At 48.6% G+C, this 16575-nt stretch overlaps 1 protein-coding gene across 8 annotated transcripts in view; it reads right to left on the reverse strand.

Moving 5' to 3' along the window:
• The window catches only part of spock3 (SPARC (osteonectin), cwcv and kazal like domains proteoglycan 3), an 818297-nt gene that overhangs the window by 628635 nt on the left and 173087 nt on the right, over positions 1-16575 (reverse strand). For 2 of the 8 annotated variants that reach the window (XM_085962062.1, XM_085962070.1), the window contains one exon: positions 260-2711. The exons of the other annotated variants lie outside the window; for them this stretch is intronic. In XM_085962062.1, coding sequence (XP_085818188.1) covers positions 483-2174 — 1692 coding nt within the window. In that variant the 5' untranslated portion in view covers positions 2175-2711 and the 3' untranslated portion in view covers positions 260-482. Of the gene's footprint in view, positions 1-259; positions 2712-16575 lie in introns of those variants that run through there. 8 annotated transcript variants of the gene reach the window in all.

Here is a 16575-nt window from a genome sequence, read left to right on the forward strand (position 1 = left end):
GGCGCCTTCCGGGGTAATCCTGTGTCCCAGGAAATCAATACTGGTTACTCCAAACGTGCATTTGGCCGGATTGACAATAAGGCCGTGTTGGCTGAGCCGGGCGAAAAGTGTGCATAAATGAGCCATGTGCTCTGTCGTATCCTTGCTGGCTATTAGGATGTCGTCCAAATACACAAAAATGAAGGGCACATCCCGTAAGACAGAGTCCATCAACCGCTGGAATGCTTGAGCTGCGTTTTTCAGACCGAACGGCATGCGGAGGAACTCAAACAGGCCGAACGGAGTGATTACTGCTGTTTTGGGCGGCACGGTGGCATAGTGGTTAGCACTGTTGCCTCACAGCGCCAGGGACCCGGGTTCGAATCCGGCCTCGGGTGACTGTTTGTGTGGCGTTTGCACATTCTCCCCGTGTTTGCGTGGGTTTCCTCCGGGTGCTCCAGTTTCCTCCCACAGTCCAAAGATGTGCGGGTTAGGTTGATTGGCTATGATAAATTGACCCTTAGTGTTAGGGGGATTAAATGCGTGGGGTTACGGGGATAGGGTGGGATATGTGTTGGTGTAGGGGTTACGGGGATCGGGTGGGATATGTGTCGGTGCAGGCTCGGTGGGCCGAAATGGCCTTTATCTGCACTGTGGGGTTTCTGTGATTTCTGTGATCTGTCTGGAGGGTGCACCGGAACTTGGTGATATCCACGAACAAGATCCACTTTAGAAAATATAGAGTTGCCAGCCAGATGTGCCGAAAAGTCTTGGATGTGGGGAATAGGATACCTGTCCGGTGTCGTGGCATCGTTTAAGCGTCTGTAATCCCTGCAAGGTCGCCATCCGCCGCCTGGTTTGGGTACTATATGCAGTGGGGAGGACCAAGGGCTGTCCGAGCGACGGATGATCCCGAGGCGCTCCATGGTCTGGAATTCAGACTTTGCGGCTGCCAGCTTGCCGGCTTCTAATCGCCGCGCCCGAGCGTAAACGGGTGCTCCGGTCGTGGAGATATGGTGCGCCACCCCGTGCCATGTGACTGCAGCCGAGAAGGTAGGCCTGGTGAGCTCCGGGAATTCGCCGAGCAGGCGCGTAAACCCGTCTTGTGACGGAACCGCACAGGCAACCGACCAGGACACGGCGGTGCTGCGGTGGCAGGGCACTGCATGGAAAGTGGATGCATTAATGAGTCGGCAGTGTTGGACGTCGACCAGCAGACCGTTGGCACAGAAAAAATCAGCTCCCAGGATGGCCTGTGAGACCTTAGCTGTAATAAAATCGCAGACAAAACTCTGACCGGTGAAGGTTAAGTTTACTGTCCGTTTACCGAACGTACGCATGGCAGCGCCGTTTATTGCCACGAGGGAAGGCCCATGGCTGCCGGATAGTAGGTCCAGCTTTGAAGCTGGCAGGATGCTGCACTGTGAACCAGTGTCGCACAGGAATCGTCGGCCCGTAACAGAATCCGTAACGTAAATGAGTTTGCCCGCTGAGCCCACCGCCATAGCTAACTTGCCGTGCTTTTCAGACCTTGTCGTCCGTCCGGGAGGGCGCGGGCTTGTTGGAGTTTTTTTTTCTTGAGGGAAAGTGCAAGGAGGCCGGCAGCATCGAGCTTTGGCGCCGAAACAGGCGTGGTACGCGCACCATCCTGCTGGGGGAGGGCTGGGCTTCGCTCGCGTGGGGGAAAGGCGCCTCGTGGCTGCACAACATTGCTGAGTAACAGTAAATATCTTGTCTGCCTCTGCAGCGAGTTCGGCACCGTCTGTGATGGCAGTGTTGGCCAAGGCCGCCTGAACCGGTTCGGGTAGCTGGCAGAGGAAAAGCTCACGGAATAAAAAGCATTGGGGTTCCGCACCCAATAGCGTGAGCATTTGACTCATCAGTTCTGACGGTTTTGAGTCTCCGAGACCGGGCATGGAAATAAGCTTGCGTGCACGCTCCAACTTATTATGGTCAAATACCTCTAGCAAACGGGCTTTAAGCGCTTCGTACTTGCCCTCCTCCGGAGGGTTGCCAAGGAGGCAGACGACCCGCGAGGCCCTGGCACTGTCGAGAGCGGAAACCACATAATAATAACGGGTCGCATCCGCTGTGACCTCCCAGAGAGCGAACTGTGCTTCTGCCTGGAAAAACCATGCTGCTGGCTGCTGTTCCCAGAACTGCGGCAGTTTAAGGGCGACGGCGTTCGTGTTCATCCTCGACGAAAGTTGTCCGACGAGATCGGGGTCACCAATGTAGGAACGGAGGGTCCTATCTGAATAAAGGTATTCGACTCGATGAATCAAATCAACAGGTTTTAATGAACAACGAAGTTAACAGGGAAACTACTGGAGAAACAGTACACAGGTCTAATCAGCTTGCTGGGCACTCGACGACAGCTGGAACATTCTGGAAGCTGACGTCATGGCGTTCTTCGCGCCACTGGCGGTCACGTGATCGGTGTCATGACGTCATCACGTGGAGTGCAGGAAAATACAATACAGTACAGTTAACAGGCAGTTTAAAGGTGCAGTCCGCGGCTGCACTACACTGTAGTTAAAGGGATTATTACGAATTGTTCTGAGACCCTTGGTGGCTCCGCCACACAGTCATCGTTATTTATCAGCAATCACTTGATAGTCACACGCCTATTCTCAATGGAGGACTGCCGTACCTCGTGCCTGGTGGCTGTTGTTGCATTTCAGAAACAAGTAAACAAGTCCAATGGGGACTGTTTACTGACAGTCTGGAACCTGTAAAAGCATAACGTAATTAAATAAATAAAAATGGAACAGGCTTACAAAATTCTGGGATCTAGCCATATTTCAACTATCTATGGTAACAAATGAGTTGTGTATAATATAGAAATTCCATTATTGCTGTGATTAAGGTTGATATGCTACCTCCACTCAAAACGAGAACTCATAGTGAAACCCAGTTAGATTACATGTCAGACTGTTCCTCGAAATGCTCAATTCCAACAAATTATCTCACAGAAACTAAAATCGCTTTTAAAAATATAGTTTAGTGCACCAACATTCCTGGATATAACTTTCAATCCTAATTATATTAATTACAAAATGGAATATGACCTTGGAAATAAAATTGTAATCAAAATATTGACTTAAAAATTGACCTATAAATTTAATGTTAGCGACATCGGTGAGCAAGTACTTAATGCATTCATATATCAGCCCGCTGTCTGTTGTTTTGACAGCGGGATTAACTCACTTGAAATAAATTGGTTAATGTCTGTGTGAAAAGAGCAGACAACAGAGCATTGTAAAAATGTGTTAATATTCATCTTCTAAAACCACCATAATATTTGTAATTTCTAGGCAATGAACTTTGTAAAGCAATATAATTTTTTTTTCCTAGATAAGCTATTCCCCCTGGTATTCCTTCTTTCCTCAACCACCTAATTTTAGCCAGGATCTTTGAGTATAGGAAAATTTTTGTCGGGCCTTGCAAAATAAAGGCATTGATTTCAATAGATGGAAAATTGTGGCAATGCACCTGAGATTTTCCACTATGTGGCTACGTGGAACGTCCCGCTGCCAGTACCGGCCTTGCAAAATTTACTTTAATATTTACATCAGATGGGAACAAAATAGGTCTTACAGCCCCAATTTTGCAAAGCTTCGCTGGCGGCACAGTGCCTTGCTGAAGGGGAGTGTGGGTTGCAAGCTTGGGCACACAGGATATCAGTTATCTATTGATGTATTAAGGAGGTGAAGGATGCATTGTGACCAAAGGTAAAGAAGGGTAGCAGGGTAAGCAGGCAGCCAAGGTCTCGCTTCGGGAAGAACTTGCCCAGGAATTCACTGTAAGCTTCCAGACATCTGTGAACACAGCTCATAAGAGGCAGTTCCACCTAAGATCCAAGTCCGCTGCAAAAGCAATCTTGTCCCCCTTTAGCAATTACATTAACTCATTCATATGCTGACATGTAGTTCTCCTCCAGAACTACCACGGCACCCATTTACTACTTTTTCTTGTAGGAATCCTTCTACCTTACCACATACCCTGTCAGTCAATACAACATTTTAATGAAAACAAGTGTCTGTGCTTCCCTACTGCTTTTTACCACCATGTTTTCCCTTGGTGCCTGTGTGTCCTTTCAATTGGTGCTTTTTCTGTGGCAGGAGGTTCCGAGGTGGCTGGTCGATGCTTTCCAGCAGGAGCCTTGTGGGACTGAACGACAATTTGTTATCTTTGTTTGTGGGCTGTTCTCTCTTCTAAAAAGGCAGTCTACTTGGAATATAACTCAGGTGTCAGAAAGCATTCCTTAACAGCAGTGATAACAGATGCAGAATAAAAGCAAGTATGGCCTAGAAATTGGATATGGCCTGAAAACGGTCAGTCTCAAGGGCCAGCACTACTTGGCTGCGCCCGTTCAAAGTGTGCAGGCAGCACACAAAATTCGTGCTGCCGCTCATTTACATGATTGGAGTGCTGATCTCAGCTCTGAACACGCTGCTGGTTGACTTTGCACTCAACAGATGGGCCAATATCAGGTGCAGTCAAATTGCCAGTAATGTTTAGCCTAGGTTCTCTGCACTAGTTAAAGGGGAGGTGCTTTGATGCAGCAGCACCTCATTTTCATTGGAGTTTAAAGACATGGCTCAGCAGCAACACAGAGAACAAGCCAGAAGGTTCTCAGGTGTGGCTCTCGAGACATTGGTAGTGGCAGTGGAGAGAAGGCAGGATGCCCTGTTCACACAGGGTGGCAGGAAACCATCAAGGCACTTCCAGAAGGCTCTGGCAAGAGATAGCTGCATACGTCACGGCCAACAGTATTGTACCACGGACATGGATCAGGTGACAAAAGAAGTTTAATGACCTCACATGGCAGGTCAAGGTGAGTGAAGGCTTCAGCAAATGGTATATCCCACCATCTACACCTCACACACTGTTCAATGCACCACACCCCCATCACTCACCCACCAACAATCTCTACCTATCACCACTCATAGATCACAATCATAGATTCATTTAACCCTCACACACTTACCACTGCTGCAACACTCACACACAAATCTCACACCTTGCACACACTGACAGCTATTCAACTATGCCAGGTACATCTCACAAACACATTGCTCCACATTCAATGATACGCTTTCCTTTCTCTTGCAAGCCAAGGTGGCTCACAACCGCCACGAGCAGCAGCAGACAGGAGGCGGCCAAGCCATTTTACAGGCCTTGACTCAACTGGAGCAGATGGTGCTCAACATCATTGGAGGGGCGGTGACCGAGGCCATGGCAACGGGCCAAGTTGAAGGACAGTAACGGTGTGGTCATTCCTAATCCTTCTTCTCACATCCCACTTCCCCCTCATCGCGCAATCTCTTCTCACTTACAAGCTGCTGATGGTATATGCATGTATAGCTTGCTTCTCCCCACCTCCCCTCACCACAACATAACTCGTGTGCCTTTCTGCTTTCAGATAACCAAGAAGTGACACCAGCACAGCCTGTCCCCAAAGTCATGGAAGAGAGTGGAGATGAAGAAGAAGGCACAGCGTCACTACATCGGACACTCGCAGACACCAGGTCAGAAACTGGCAGTGTGTGGAATTTATAGGGTAGTGTAGATGCAGGATCTGCACAGGGTGAGGCACTGGGCACGAATGGGCTTCAGCAAGGCCGGGGAAAAGATAGCTCAGGGGCCAGCTCCCCGAAGGGTGAGCTTGAGCACGAGCTCTGCTGCACACGACTCAGATGATGACCTCAATGGAGCAGCCTTCACACAGAAATCCTAGGTGTAATTACAAGCCTGCCAGAGAGCCTCTCACCAGTGTCAAGGAACATGGAGGAGTCCAGTTCCAACATTAGACGGGGCTTTGTGCAGAGCTTGGAGCCCATGATTTCCAGGCTGGAAATGATGGACAACTCCAGGAGAGACCTTGTGGGCCCAGCCATGATGCTGCGTGTGATGGGCGATGTCGCGGAATTCATTGCAGCACAGGCTGAAGCGACCCAATGTCTCACTGTTGCAGTGGAAGCTCAGACTGCTGCCATCATGACTGGGTTTATGGGTCTTGAAAGGGGCATGCTAGGAATGCAGAGGTGCCACTCCAGGGGAGTGGCAGTGGGTCTGTGGAGCAGGAACCTGCTGTCCTCCCTCAGGATGACAGCAATTCTACTCCCACCACTGGCACTCGGGCAGCAGCAAAGGCACTGGCCGTCAGCCAGCCAGCTCAGACTGCTGCCGCCCAAGCTGAGGTGGTGCAGTCTGTAGCTAGGCCTTATAGGTCCACAGCTGGTTGAGGTTATCCTGCAAGGGCATCTGTAGTTTCCCCCATGGAAACTCCACAGCTTTCCACCAGCTATGCTGCAGCCACTGGGGCAGCACTACGTAGGAGCACTAGAGTAGGAAAGGGCACCAAGGGATTGCACAAGGGTGATTAGGTGATATGGTACTGTTAATTGAATACTTATAGATTTATTAATAATGTTTGGAATGTTTGTTTTGAGGAGGTCTCATTTCAGCTTTGTACCCAGGAGGACGCGGTGATGTTGCGTGACAGAGGGGTGGTATGATAGAGATGTGGTTGATGCAGATGTGGTGAGCTGGAATCTGGTGTTTCATTCATTGGAATCGGAGTTTGATGAGGCGTTCATGGACAGCCCATCTGGAAGGGGGATGCGCAGTTGTCCTGGCAAAGCCACATGTGTGCTCCTCTTGCTTCGCTCTGTTCAGCGAAAAGACAACGCAGTCCCTTCTCCAGGTGTAGAGAGCCCTTGTGACCTCCCAGATGCAGTGATGGACAGCGAATTGGGAGATGTTAGTTATGTCTCCTACTGCAAACTGGAAGGATCCATTGGCGAAGAAATTGAGGGCCACGGTGACCTTGACTGCCACCCTGCTCTGAGACTGCAGGTCTAGTTGCAAGAGGTGGCAGAGTTCTGTCACCACGTCCTTGGTGAAGGGGAGCCTCGTAATACACTGCTCCTCGCTTAAGTGGAGATAAGAGAAGTGCTTTCTGAAGACCATAGGTGAGTGAGGCCTCCCATTGGGAATCCTCCTGGCCCTTCTCCTCCTCCCTCTGTGTGCATCTTCTCCTCTTCGCTGCCTCTGCTCCCTCTCCCGAAGATACTCAGCGCAAGGGGGACTGCAAGTAGAGCCCCCATGACTGTGAGCAAATGTTGTGAGCAGAAGCCTTTAAATAAGAATGAAGGCATTTTCCACTTGCACCAACACTCCCTGTCACCTTAGGAACTTGAAACATGTTTAGAAAGTTGCAAAATTTGCAGAAAGTTACACAGAGCCAGTCAAACTGAAAAAAGCATGTCACCTGCAAGTTGTTGCTAATGATCACTTTAAATAACGCAGCTGGAAGCTCCTTCCTGCTTGTGAACACTTGGTCAGTTGGTCGTAAGTGAAGCAGCGAACATTAGAATGGCAGATCGGGCATCAGGTGAGCGTTGCACACTCACTGATGTCATTATCTGCATAATCTACATATCCCCAGTGAGCGTGGACATCGGCAGCGCTGACACCCAGCTGAAAATGGTGGCCGCCACAGGACCCACCAACAACAGGAAGAAGTGAGGCGGTCACCTTTTTTTCCCCAAAACAGGCCTTAGCAGCGGCACGAACATCTACAATTTCTAGGTGTAAATATCTAATGGCTTCCCTACATGTGAGTGAAGGAACACTTGCAGAGGAAGTATTGGCAGTGCAAAGGCTCTTGTGATCCCTGATGGACATTTCAGGAAAGTAGTTAGTGGTATTCAAGACAGGAAGACCAAGTTGAGCAGAAATCCAAAACATACTTCTAGCGCTGCACTGGTTGATATTGTGATTATCTCCTCTTCCCTTGATTAACATGGTGAGCTCTTTGAAGTTCTTCTGGTGTTGAGCAACCATGTGGGTTTGCTAGAAATGGCACTCATTGCCAAGACTGAGTCTGGATCATGCATTTCACGGGCTTAATGTCAATGAAAAGGAAAATTGGGCGGGGTGTATAACAAGTGGCCGATCCAATATCAGCCATTTTGCAACCCGCCGAAGTTGAATTTCACCCCCAATGCCTTTATTGATTGGAAACAAGTTTACAAAAGTTCAGATATAATGGCAAATCCAGTGAATCTGTGCAGTTGGATCGGATCCTCACTAGATGGGAGTTGGGTTTTAACACTATAGCACTGATTCTCTTACCCATGCTCCCATCTAATCTTTAGAAATAGCAGAACACCACTATTTCAAAATACAGCTGTGAAACCATATGAATGCAAGTAATGTTTTCACAGAATCAATTAATGTGCGATATTTATGTGCAAATCATAAAAGTTAGAAACCTGGAGATTACAGTTTGTGATATTAGTTTAATGCATTTTGCATGACATTTCTTTGTCTCCTATTTCAATGCGGGTATTAACTTGCTTTATTGAAATGGGTTACTGCCTCTGCTGAAATAGCAGACAGATGAATACAAAAAAAAACTTTAGGTATTCGTCCACTACTAACATCAAAAATAAATTCTAGGCAGTTTATAAAAAAAAAACTATGTAAAAAGAAAACTTTTGACTGCTGTTACTACGGGCTGGATTTTGCAGAGGGTCAGCGGACGCAATCGGCAGGAATTTCTTTTTTCCCCCAGCGGGTCGGGACCCCACCGTCAACCCGCTGCCACGCACCTTTACCAAATGTCGGGTCTGTGAGCGCTGAGCAGACCTGACATGCAGCGGCAGGGGAGGCAATTAAAATCATTAATGGTTTGTTTACAGCCTATTATCAATGTTTTTTTTCCTAGCACTTTGGATTTGACAGGTCGCCCACTGGTTTCCCGCTGTGCCAAGACATTGTCTGTGAAGCTGAGGTGGGAGGTCAGTGACCACTGAATCAGCTGATGAGTTGACAGCTTCAAATGTCAAGTCAAAGCTCCCAGCTGATTGAGACATGTTCCCTTAACCACTAGCTTCTCGAAACTGCACTTCCACCACAGATTCAGGTTGCTGCAAGCCTTTACACAAGTCTCCATCCAGTCTGACCTCATTACCTCTCCCACCATTGACAGATTGCTTCTATCATCTCTACCTCACCTGCCATCGATTCCATCAGCATGGGTGCCCTTGAAACTCTCACCTTGGTCCTCAAAATCCCACCACGATCAGCCCCAACACCAGTATCACCAGGCACACCAGCAGCAGCACCAACAGCACCAACCTTCTCCACAATCAACCGATGTTGCACAGGACACAGGGCATCAGCACCCGACCACATTGCCACCGGGGAAGCCAGGGATGGCCTCAGCATGGTCAGATTTATTCACTTGACACTGTACACCCTGGCTGCCACATGATGTGCCAGGTTGGCACCACCCCACACCAACACGAACACCATAATGCATCTCTACAATGCCAAGCCATTCCTTTCACACTCATGGCCATTGCGGAGGGTACCGTTATGTCTTACCATTCACTGCAACTCTCTAAGACACTTCCAAAGGTGCACGCAAATCTGTCCAAGAATGCAAAGTGTTGAGAATAAAGGTTTTAATGTTTGACACCACATTAACAGAAACTTTATATGAACATTGCATAAATCAACCAAGTGCCTACCCTTGTGTGTTGTTAGTTGGTATGATTGCACCAGGATGAGGGCAAGTGTGAGGGGTGGCTAGTGAGATGGGGATGTGATAATGTAGATAGAGAGGGATGGGTGGTGGTGCAAGGTAAGTTGGTGTGAGTAAGGATGTGCAGGAGTAGGGTAGGGAAGGCAGAGTGATGGGGGTGTGATGAGGGGCACAGCATGATGAGGCTGAGTGTGGCTTTGTACCAACGTTTCGTGATCTACTGAGATCATTGAAATGTTTGCGGCACTGCACCCAGGTCCTCCTGACCACATCCCTGCTTGTGCCCTCCTCTGCAATGTGCAACCAGGCTGTGTTGATCTCCTGGGGAGGTCTCTTCTGCCCATTGGATGGGAAGAGAACCTCCCTGCGTGCTGTGACTCCCTCCATAAGCATATGGAGGGAGTCGTGGGAGAGCCTGGGTGCAGCCCTGTGCCTTTGTGCAGTGGTTGTCAGTGTTTGCAGCACCTCAATGCTGTAGAACACTGACAGCCCAAATGTCAAAATAAATTTGGCAATGGTCCCTTTAAGGAAACCGGCTGATGACACGTCACCAGACCCGCTTCCTCTAATTGGCTGAAAAACATGCTGGGCGGGCTAAACAAGCCCAATCTCGGGAAATTCATTTCAGAGGCTAGGATGGAGACAGCAGCGGAGTCGGGACCCGCCAACGACGTCGCCAGCCATGGACCCGCTGAGGTTCGTAAAATCGCAGCCTACTTATTCAATTTTCATTATGGTTAGAAATTAATTTAATCAACACAAATAAATTTATATTCAATTTCCTACCACCTCAGATGGTCAGTAAATTGATATTCCTATGTATGCATATTTTGGGTAATTTTTCTGATTTCATACTCTGGCAAGGTACCTGGCCTGCTGAAATTGCATTTCTGAAATTTGGGCACATGCTGCATATGATTTTCCAATCATCATTTTACAGGGCCAGAAAATCAGGTGCAGTGTCTGCCCTAAACTTTTGACATGAACTGCTGGGCAGCTCCCCGCTGGAAGTATAATGGTGGGAAATTATCCCTGTACAATCAAGCTTAGCCTTCACTCTGTTGGTGAGTTAAATGCATTGGCATTGCCTGGTTCACAGTCAATGAAAAGCTACTAATGTGCTTCATTTTATGGACAGCCCAACAGGATGCAGTACCTTCCCCTGTTGAGCAACGGGATATTCTAAAATCAGGAGAACATATGGTATTGACATTTTTTGTGATATGCAAATAAAAGTTATCTTTGCATTTCTCCTCTGCTCCCCCATCGGAGGATCTGTATGGGTTAAATGCTTTAATAACGATATAACTTCATATACCTCTAATAAGCTCTATCTTTGTATCTGCAGTTTTAGCAATATGAATACACTTTATTTCTACCGGGGATCTGCCAATAAAATCATTGATGTAGCTAGGAAGATATAAAATTTAGTTTGAATCCATAAAGGAATACAGCCAGACATTGAGGCACCTTGTTATGCCATTAAGCAGATAACTACATGTATTGCTGAATATTTAATTGCGTCTTTCGACTACACAACTGCTAATAAGTGCAAGTACACTTCTGATGCAATTTCCCCCATTATTGTATATAACTGCTATAAAGCCTGAAAAATGAAAACCAAATAGATAATTTTACAGTATTTCCCCAAAACACCAAGACAAGATAGGTCACTACTGTATGTTTTCTAAGAACTAGCTTCAGTGCGTCATTGGAAGAGGACCCAGAGAACATCAAATGCTTAGAAATGGAAAGAAAAAGCATTCAAATAAAATTAAAGATATGTCACGTTCAATAGGAATAAAAGAAAACAAATTCCATAAGAATACATCAGCCAAAAGGGTCCACGATCCAGTGATCCCACTGATGAGCAGTGCTCAGAGGTAACGCAACTTGGGAAATTGTGGGTGCACAGCACTAGAGAAATGCAAGTTGTTGCAAAATAAATTCCAATCTGAACTCTACAATAATTAACATTTCATTAAAATTATGCATTTCTGTGATGTAAAACACATTTATGTTAAAGCTGGATTCAATCTGAAATTCTAATGGGGTATCAATGCTGCAAATGTACTTAAAGAATGGACTCAATTACAAGAATCCTGAGACTATTTCTAATCCAGTTTTGCACTTGAAGATAAAAGTATTACATGGATGGTTTAAATATTAATCTTGATTGATACAGAATCGGTGACTTTGTGCATCACATTGATTAGTCAAGATAATCACAAGCCACTGTAATTATATATTTCAGAATAAAACAATCAACTCATGATTCAATTAACAAATCCTGGCCTAGAAATTGGGTATAGCCCCACTTGAGGCGTTAGAACTGGCGCTGCGCAAAGTTTATAGCCAGACGAAACTTATCGCTGCCTGGCGAGATATTGGGTTGCATCGCCCCCAAAGGGGATTGAGGCGCTAACTCAGACGTTGCACGGGGCTCCTAAGGCGCAAAAGTTCAGGCGCTACCCAATATCGGCGCGGACGGGCGCAGCGCAGGTGATCTCAATTACCGGAAACCACGAGACTTCCAGGCACCGGCCGGCTCTTAAAGGGGTGGGTCAGTCAGCCTGAGCTGCTACACTCAACGCCCTGTAGGCCTCAGAATCGGCGCTCGCCCTTCTCTGGCGCAAGAAACTTGGTGAGGATGGAGAAGGTGAGACAGAGAGCAGAGCGCTTCAGCACTGAGGCTCTGGAGCACTTGGTGTCTGCAGTTGAGCGCCGTCGAGATGTTCTGTATCCTGACAATGACAAGAGGCCGAATCAAAAGGCTTACCGGCGATCTTGGAGGGAGGTTTCTCAGAGGGTCAACTCCAACAGCTTGGCGACCAGGACCCCTGTTCAGTGCAGGAAGAAATTCAACGACCTCACTCGGGTCGTTAGGGTGAGTGATGGTTATGTAAACTTCTGATTCCCTCCATCTGCACCTAACTTCGAGGACCCTGTTGCCATGATGCCCCAATGGCCATCTGTCAGCAAGCACCCATGGCCCTTTCTGGGCACACACATGGACATTTCTCTTAAGGCCACATGTAAGGGCCCTTGCACCATGGGGGGCATGAGATGATCTCTCAAGGCATCATGTAAGGGCTCTTGCACCATGGGGGGCATGAGATGATCTCTCACGGCATCATGTAAGGGCTCTTGCACCATGGGGGGCATGAGATGATCTCTCACGGCATCATGTAAGGGCTCTTGCACCATGGGGGGCATGAGATGATCTCTCAAGGCATCATGTTACAGAACTTCCCCTTCTTTCCCCTGCAGTCCAAGCTGGCGACGATGCGAAAGGAGCAGCGTCGAACCGGTGGCGGACCTCCACAAGTGGTCACTCTCACGGATCTCGAGGAGAGAGTGCACCAGATTCTTGGAGGACGTCTGTCTGGTCCTGTTACCACTGCAGCTGCCGACCCCATGTTCGACAGCGAGGGTAAGGCTCTCACCTTTAGCAACTGTCTCCTTCCACTTGGTCCCCCCGCCAGCATGCTTCCTCAGTGTGCTGCAATCTGCCATGCCTTTCCGCCAACCTGTCCTTTTGCTAAAGCCACTCTTCCACCTCCCTGCTTTCAGATGATGCATCACCAATTGGGGCTCCACGCCCTGAAGCTGCCAGTGCCAGTGCCTCCGGAGGTGAGGATCAGGAGGAAGCCGGACCATCCGCTCCAATCTCAGAGGAGCATACACATGTACAGACTGGGGATAGTAGTTCCCTGGAGGGGAGGGGGGGAGGCTCTGAGGATCAGGCAGTTGCCGGACCAAGCGGCATGCAGCAACGCAAGGGGGGTAGGCAAGTTCGGCCACCGTCTCCCCGGAGGACAAGGCAGGTAGTGATGACTGCTGCACAGAGTGCAGAGGAGGTGCGTCGCCTGGCTGAAATGAGCACCCAGGACCGGCTCAGGCACACGGAGCTGATGGCTGCAGTGGGGAGGATGCCTCAGTCAATAGATACACTGGCAAAGAGTGTGTTGGACTTCGGGGCAGCAATGGAGAGGACTCTCCAGGGCTTCGGGGCAACAATGGACAGGACTCTCCAGGGCTTCGGGGCAACAATGGAGAGGTCTGTCGAGGGCTTTGGACCAACAATGGAGAGGACTGTCCAGGGCTTCGAGGCCACTATGGAAAGGACTGTTCAGGGCTTCAGACAATCCCTGGAAAGGTCTGTCCAGGGCTTGTCCGAAGCAGTGGAGCAGTCAGCACCGGCCTTGTCTGAAGCAATGGAAAGAACTGTCCAGGGCTTCTCCGAAGCACTGGCACCTGGCTCACAGGTCCTCACTGCTGCCACGCAGTCACTTGCCGGCCTCATCCACACCCAGATTGAGGCAACGCGAACTCTCACTGCAGCCACCCTATCTGCATCAGCTAGGATCACCCCGGGCCCTTCCAGTCCCATACAAGGCCAGGAATCAGTGGAGCATGCGATTGTGGCGGATGAGCCGAGCCAGTCCCCTCAGAGAGTCAGTGTGCCGTCCGACCATAGTGCAGGTGTCCTCTCTCGGCAGGTGACCATTCCACATGCCAGCGCTGGCACGTCTGCAGTGCAGCTGCCACCACCTGCAGTGCACACTGCTTCCAGCCATGCTCAGATCAAGCATCCTGCGTCCGCACCCTCCAAGCCCAGAGGTCGGCCAGGCCGTCCCTCAGGGGCTTCTGCGCTTCCAGACAGTCAGCAGGCGTCCCCCAGCCTTCACCCCGCCACTGGGGTTCAATTACGTAGGAGCAGCAGGGAGGGAAGGGGCCGAGCGCGAAAGAGAAGTCGTTCTCCATCAAGGGGCCAGCAGTAGAGGGAGGTACCGAGATGTTTCTTTGACCAAAATCAAGGAGACCCTCACCTGTTGGAATTGTTGGAAATAGTTTGTTTAGTTTGGCGGCTTTGCCGAAGAGTTTACTGTTATTTTGTTAGTTATGGTTTCTGTTGACATGACGTTGTTTTGCTGTAATGAAAGACTTTTGTGACAATAAAGAGAAGTTTAAATGTGCTATGGTGTACGTGAATAATTACAGTGATGCTGGCCTTCAGATGCTTTCAAACATCCAAAGTGCGCAGCAGTTAAGACACTCATTATTCTGCCAGAGAGGCCTCGATACGAGTCCTCATGAGCCAGTGACGGATGGCCCTTCCACTTTCAGGAGCCCTTCCATCTTCCTCCTCCTGCTCCGCCTCCTCCTTGTCCGCATGCTCCTCCTCCTCCGCCTGCTTCTCCAGGGTCAGAGGGCAGGTGATGAATTGACGCCTTCGCCTATAAAGGGCAGCTGTAACTTGCCGGATGCAACAGTGGACTGCAACATGAGAGATATTCGCGATGTCCCCAATGGCTCACTGAAAAGATCCGTTGTCATAAAAATTGAGGCCAAGTCAGTTTAGCAGCCACCGACAGAGAGGTCATGCACCGTAGACGCGGCTGCAGATCCTCAGTAAGCAGGTGGGACAGCTCAGTAACAACGTCCATCCCGATTCGGAGCCTTCGCACACACTGCTCCTCTGACATGTCAAGGTATGACCCCTAAAGACCCTCGCAGCATACTCTCGGATTGGGCAACCTCCATTGCCCCTCCTCCTTCTGGCCAATCCCGGCCCTCTCTCCCGCCGTCTGTCTGCCCCTTCATAGTGTTCGGCCAGGAGCCCGTCGCCCTCCAAAGCATCTCCCATTCCGATGCCAGTTGGTCAAAAGGCTGTTAGGTCTAGTGCTCCAACTGCTCCGGACAGGTTTGAGGGTCCCAAGTACTCTAATGCTAAATTCCAAAAACTCTGCTCCACAGTAGCTCCCCAACTCTCTCCACCAACGATCGCAATGAACAGGCCAAGTGGCTGAAGCTTCTATACTAGAGCTGTCCCCTTTAAATAGCGCCCCCCCGACTCCGAGAAGGGCCTGCTAACGCTCCTTCGAACTGTCACTAATAGCGCTAGGCGTTAAGGCTCGGGCACCACCCAATATCCGCTCAGGCGCCCCTAAAAGGCATTGCACAATGAAATTACATCATTATGTGCTTGCGCTCGCGGGCGCGCGCAAACACTTAGCGCAGGCGTTAAATGTATAGTCAATATAGGAGTTGTCGCTATCTTCATTGCGCCCGCCCCAACATTAGGTAACGCCCCAATTCTCGGTCTCTTTAGGCGCTAACCGCTGGCGCAAACAACTGAATTTCTAGGCCCCTGAGTTTTAGACTATTTTATGCTTTGCAAACTAGATGGCAATTTTCACTAATAAAAGCATCTGTAGGATTTTGGAAAGACTCTGCTGCTATCATTCAAACATTAGGAAGACTAATGTAAGCCTCAAATTTGTGAAATAGTGAAATACTCTTGCTTTTCTTACATCACAAATAATGCCTTTGAGTCATAACATCTTTTTGGAACCATTTGTAAAACATCTTTATTTAAAAATATTGGACAAACATGACCCTTAAATGTTTTACTTCTAACAATTCCAAGGTTCAATATAAATTGGTATCTCATGTCCTATTAATATAACTGTTGTGCTCTCTGATGGTTCACTGCATAAATGCATCCCCCAGTGTGTGGCTAATTTTTTAGCTATATAAACTAGTAAGGTCCCAGGTCCAAACATTGGTCTGTGTGGACTTAACTGATCTAATTGGGGATGTAAATAGAGATGCTGCAATTATCCTTGGTAAACCTGGGCTGTGAGGAGGGGGTAGCGGGTCGGGTTAAAAAACACAACCAGGGTTCCCACTCCTGGTCCCTACCTAATGATCACTGCTAGAAAGTGAGGCATGTGGACATTGGGAGAGAACAAACATTGGACTTGGCTCAGTTGTTGTACAGGGTACTTGCATTATTGAATTGCTACCAATACTCACTGTCTAGGCTCTTAGATGACAAATAGCCACCTGGACAAGGTAGTGGAGCGCAGCAGGCACTCTGAACCGTACCACAGCACGAGTGTCTGCCTTCAGAACAGAAGGGAATAAGTAGAATGAAGCTAGCTTTTAAAAAATGCTTAGTTTGCAGAGGAAAAAGTTCTTGAACCATGACCTTGTGTATGCAATTAAAAAAAATAGAAACCGTAGTC

Source organism: Somniosus microcephalus, chromosome 2 (assembly GCF_052327205.1).
Source record: "Somniosus microcephalus isolate GS21.2 chromosome 2, FLI_Smic_1.0, whole genome shotgun sequence".
Classification (NCBI taxonomy): Eukaryota; Metazoa; Chordata; class Chondrichthyes; order Squaliformes; family Somniosidae; genus Somniosus; species Somniosus microcephalus.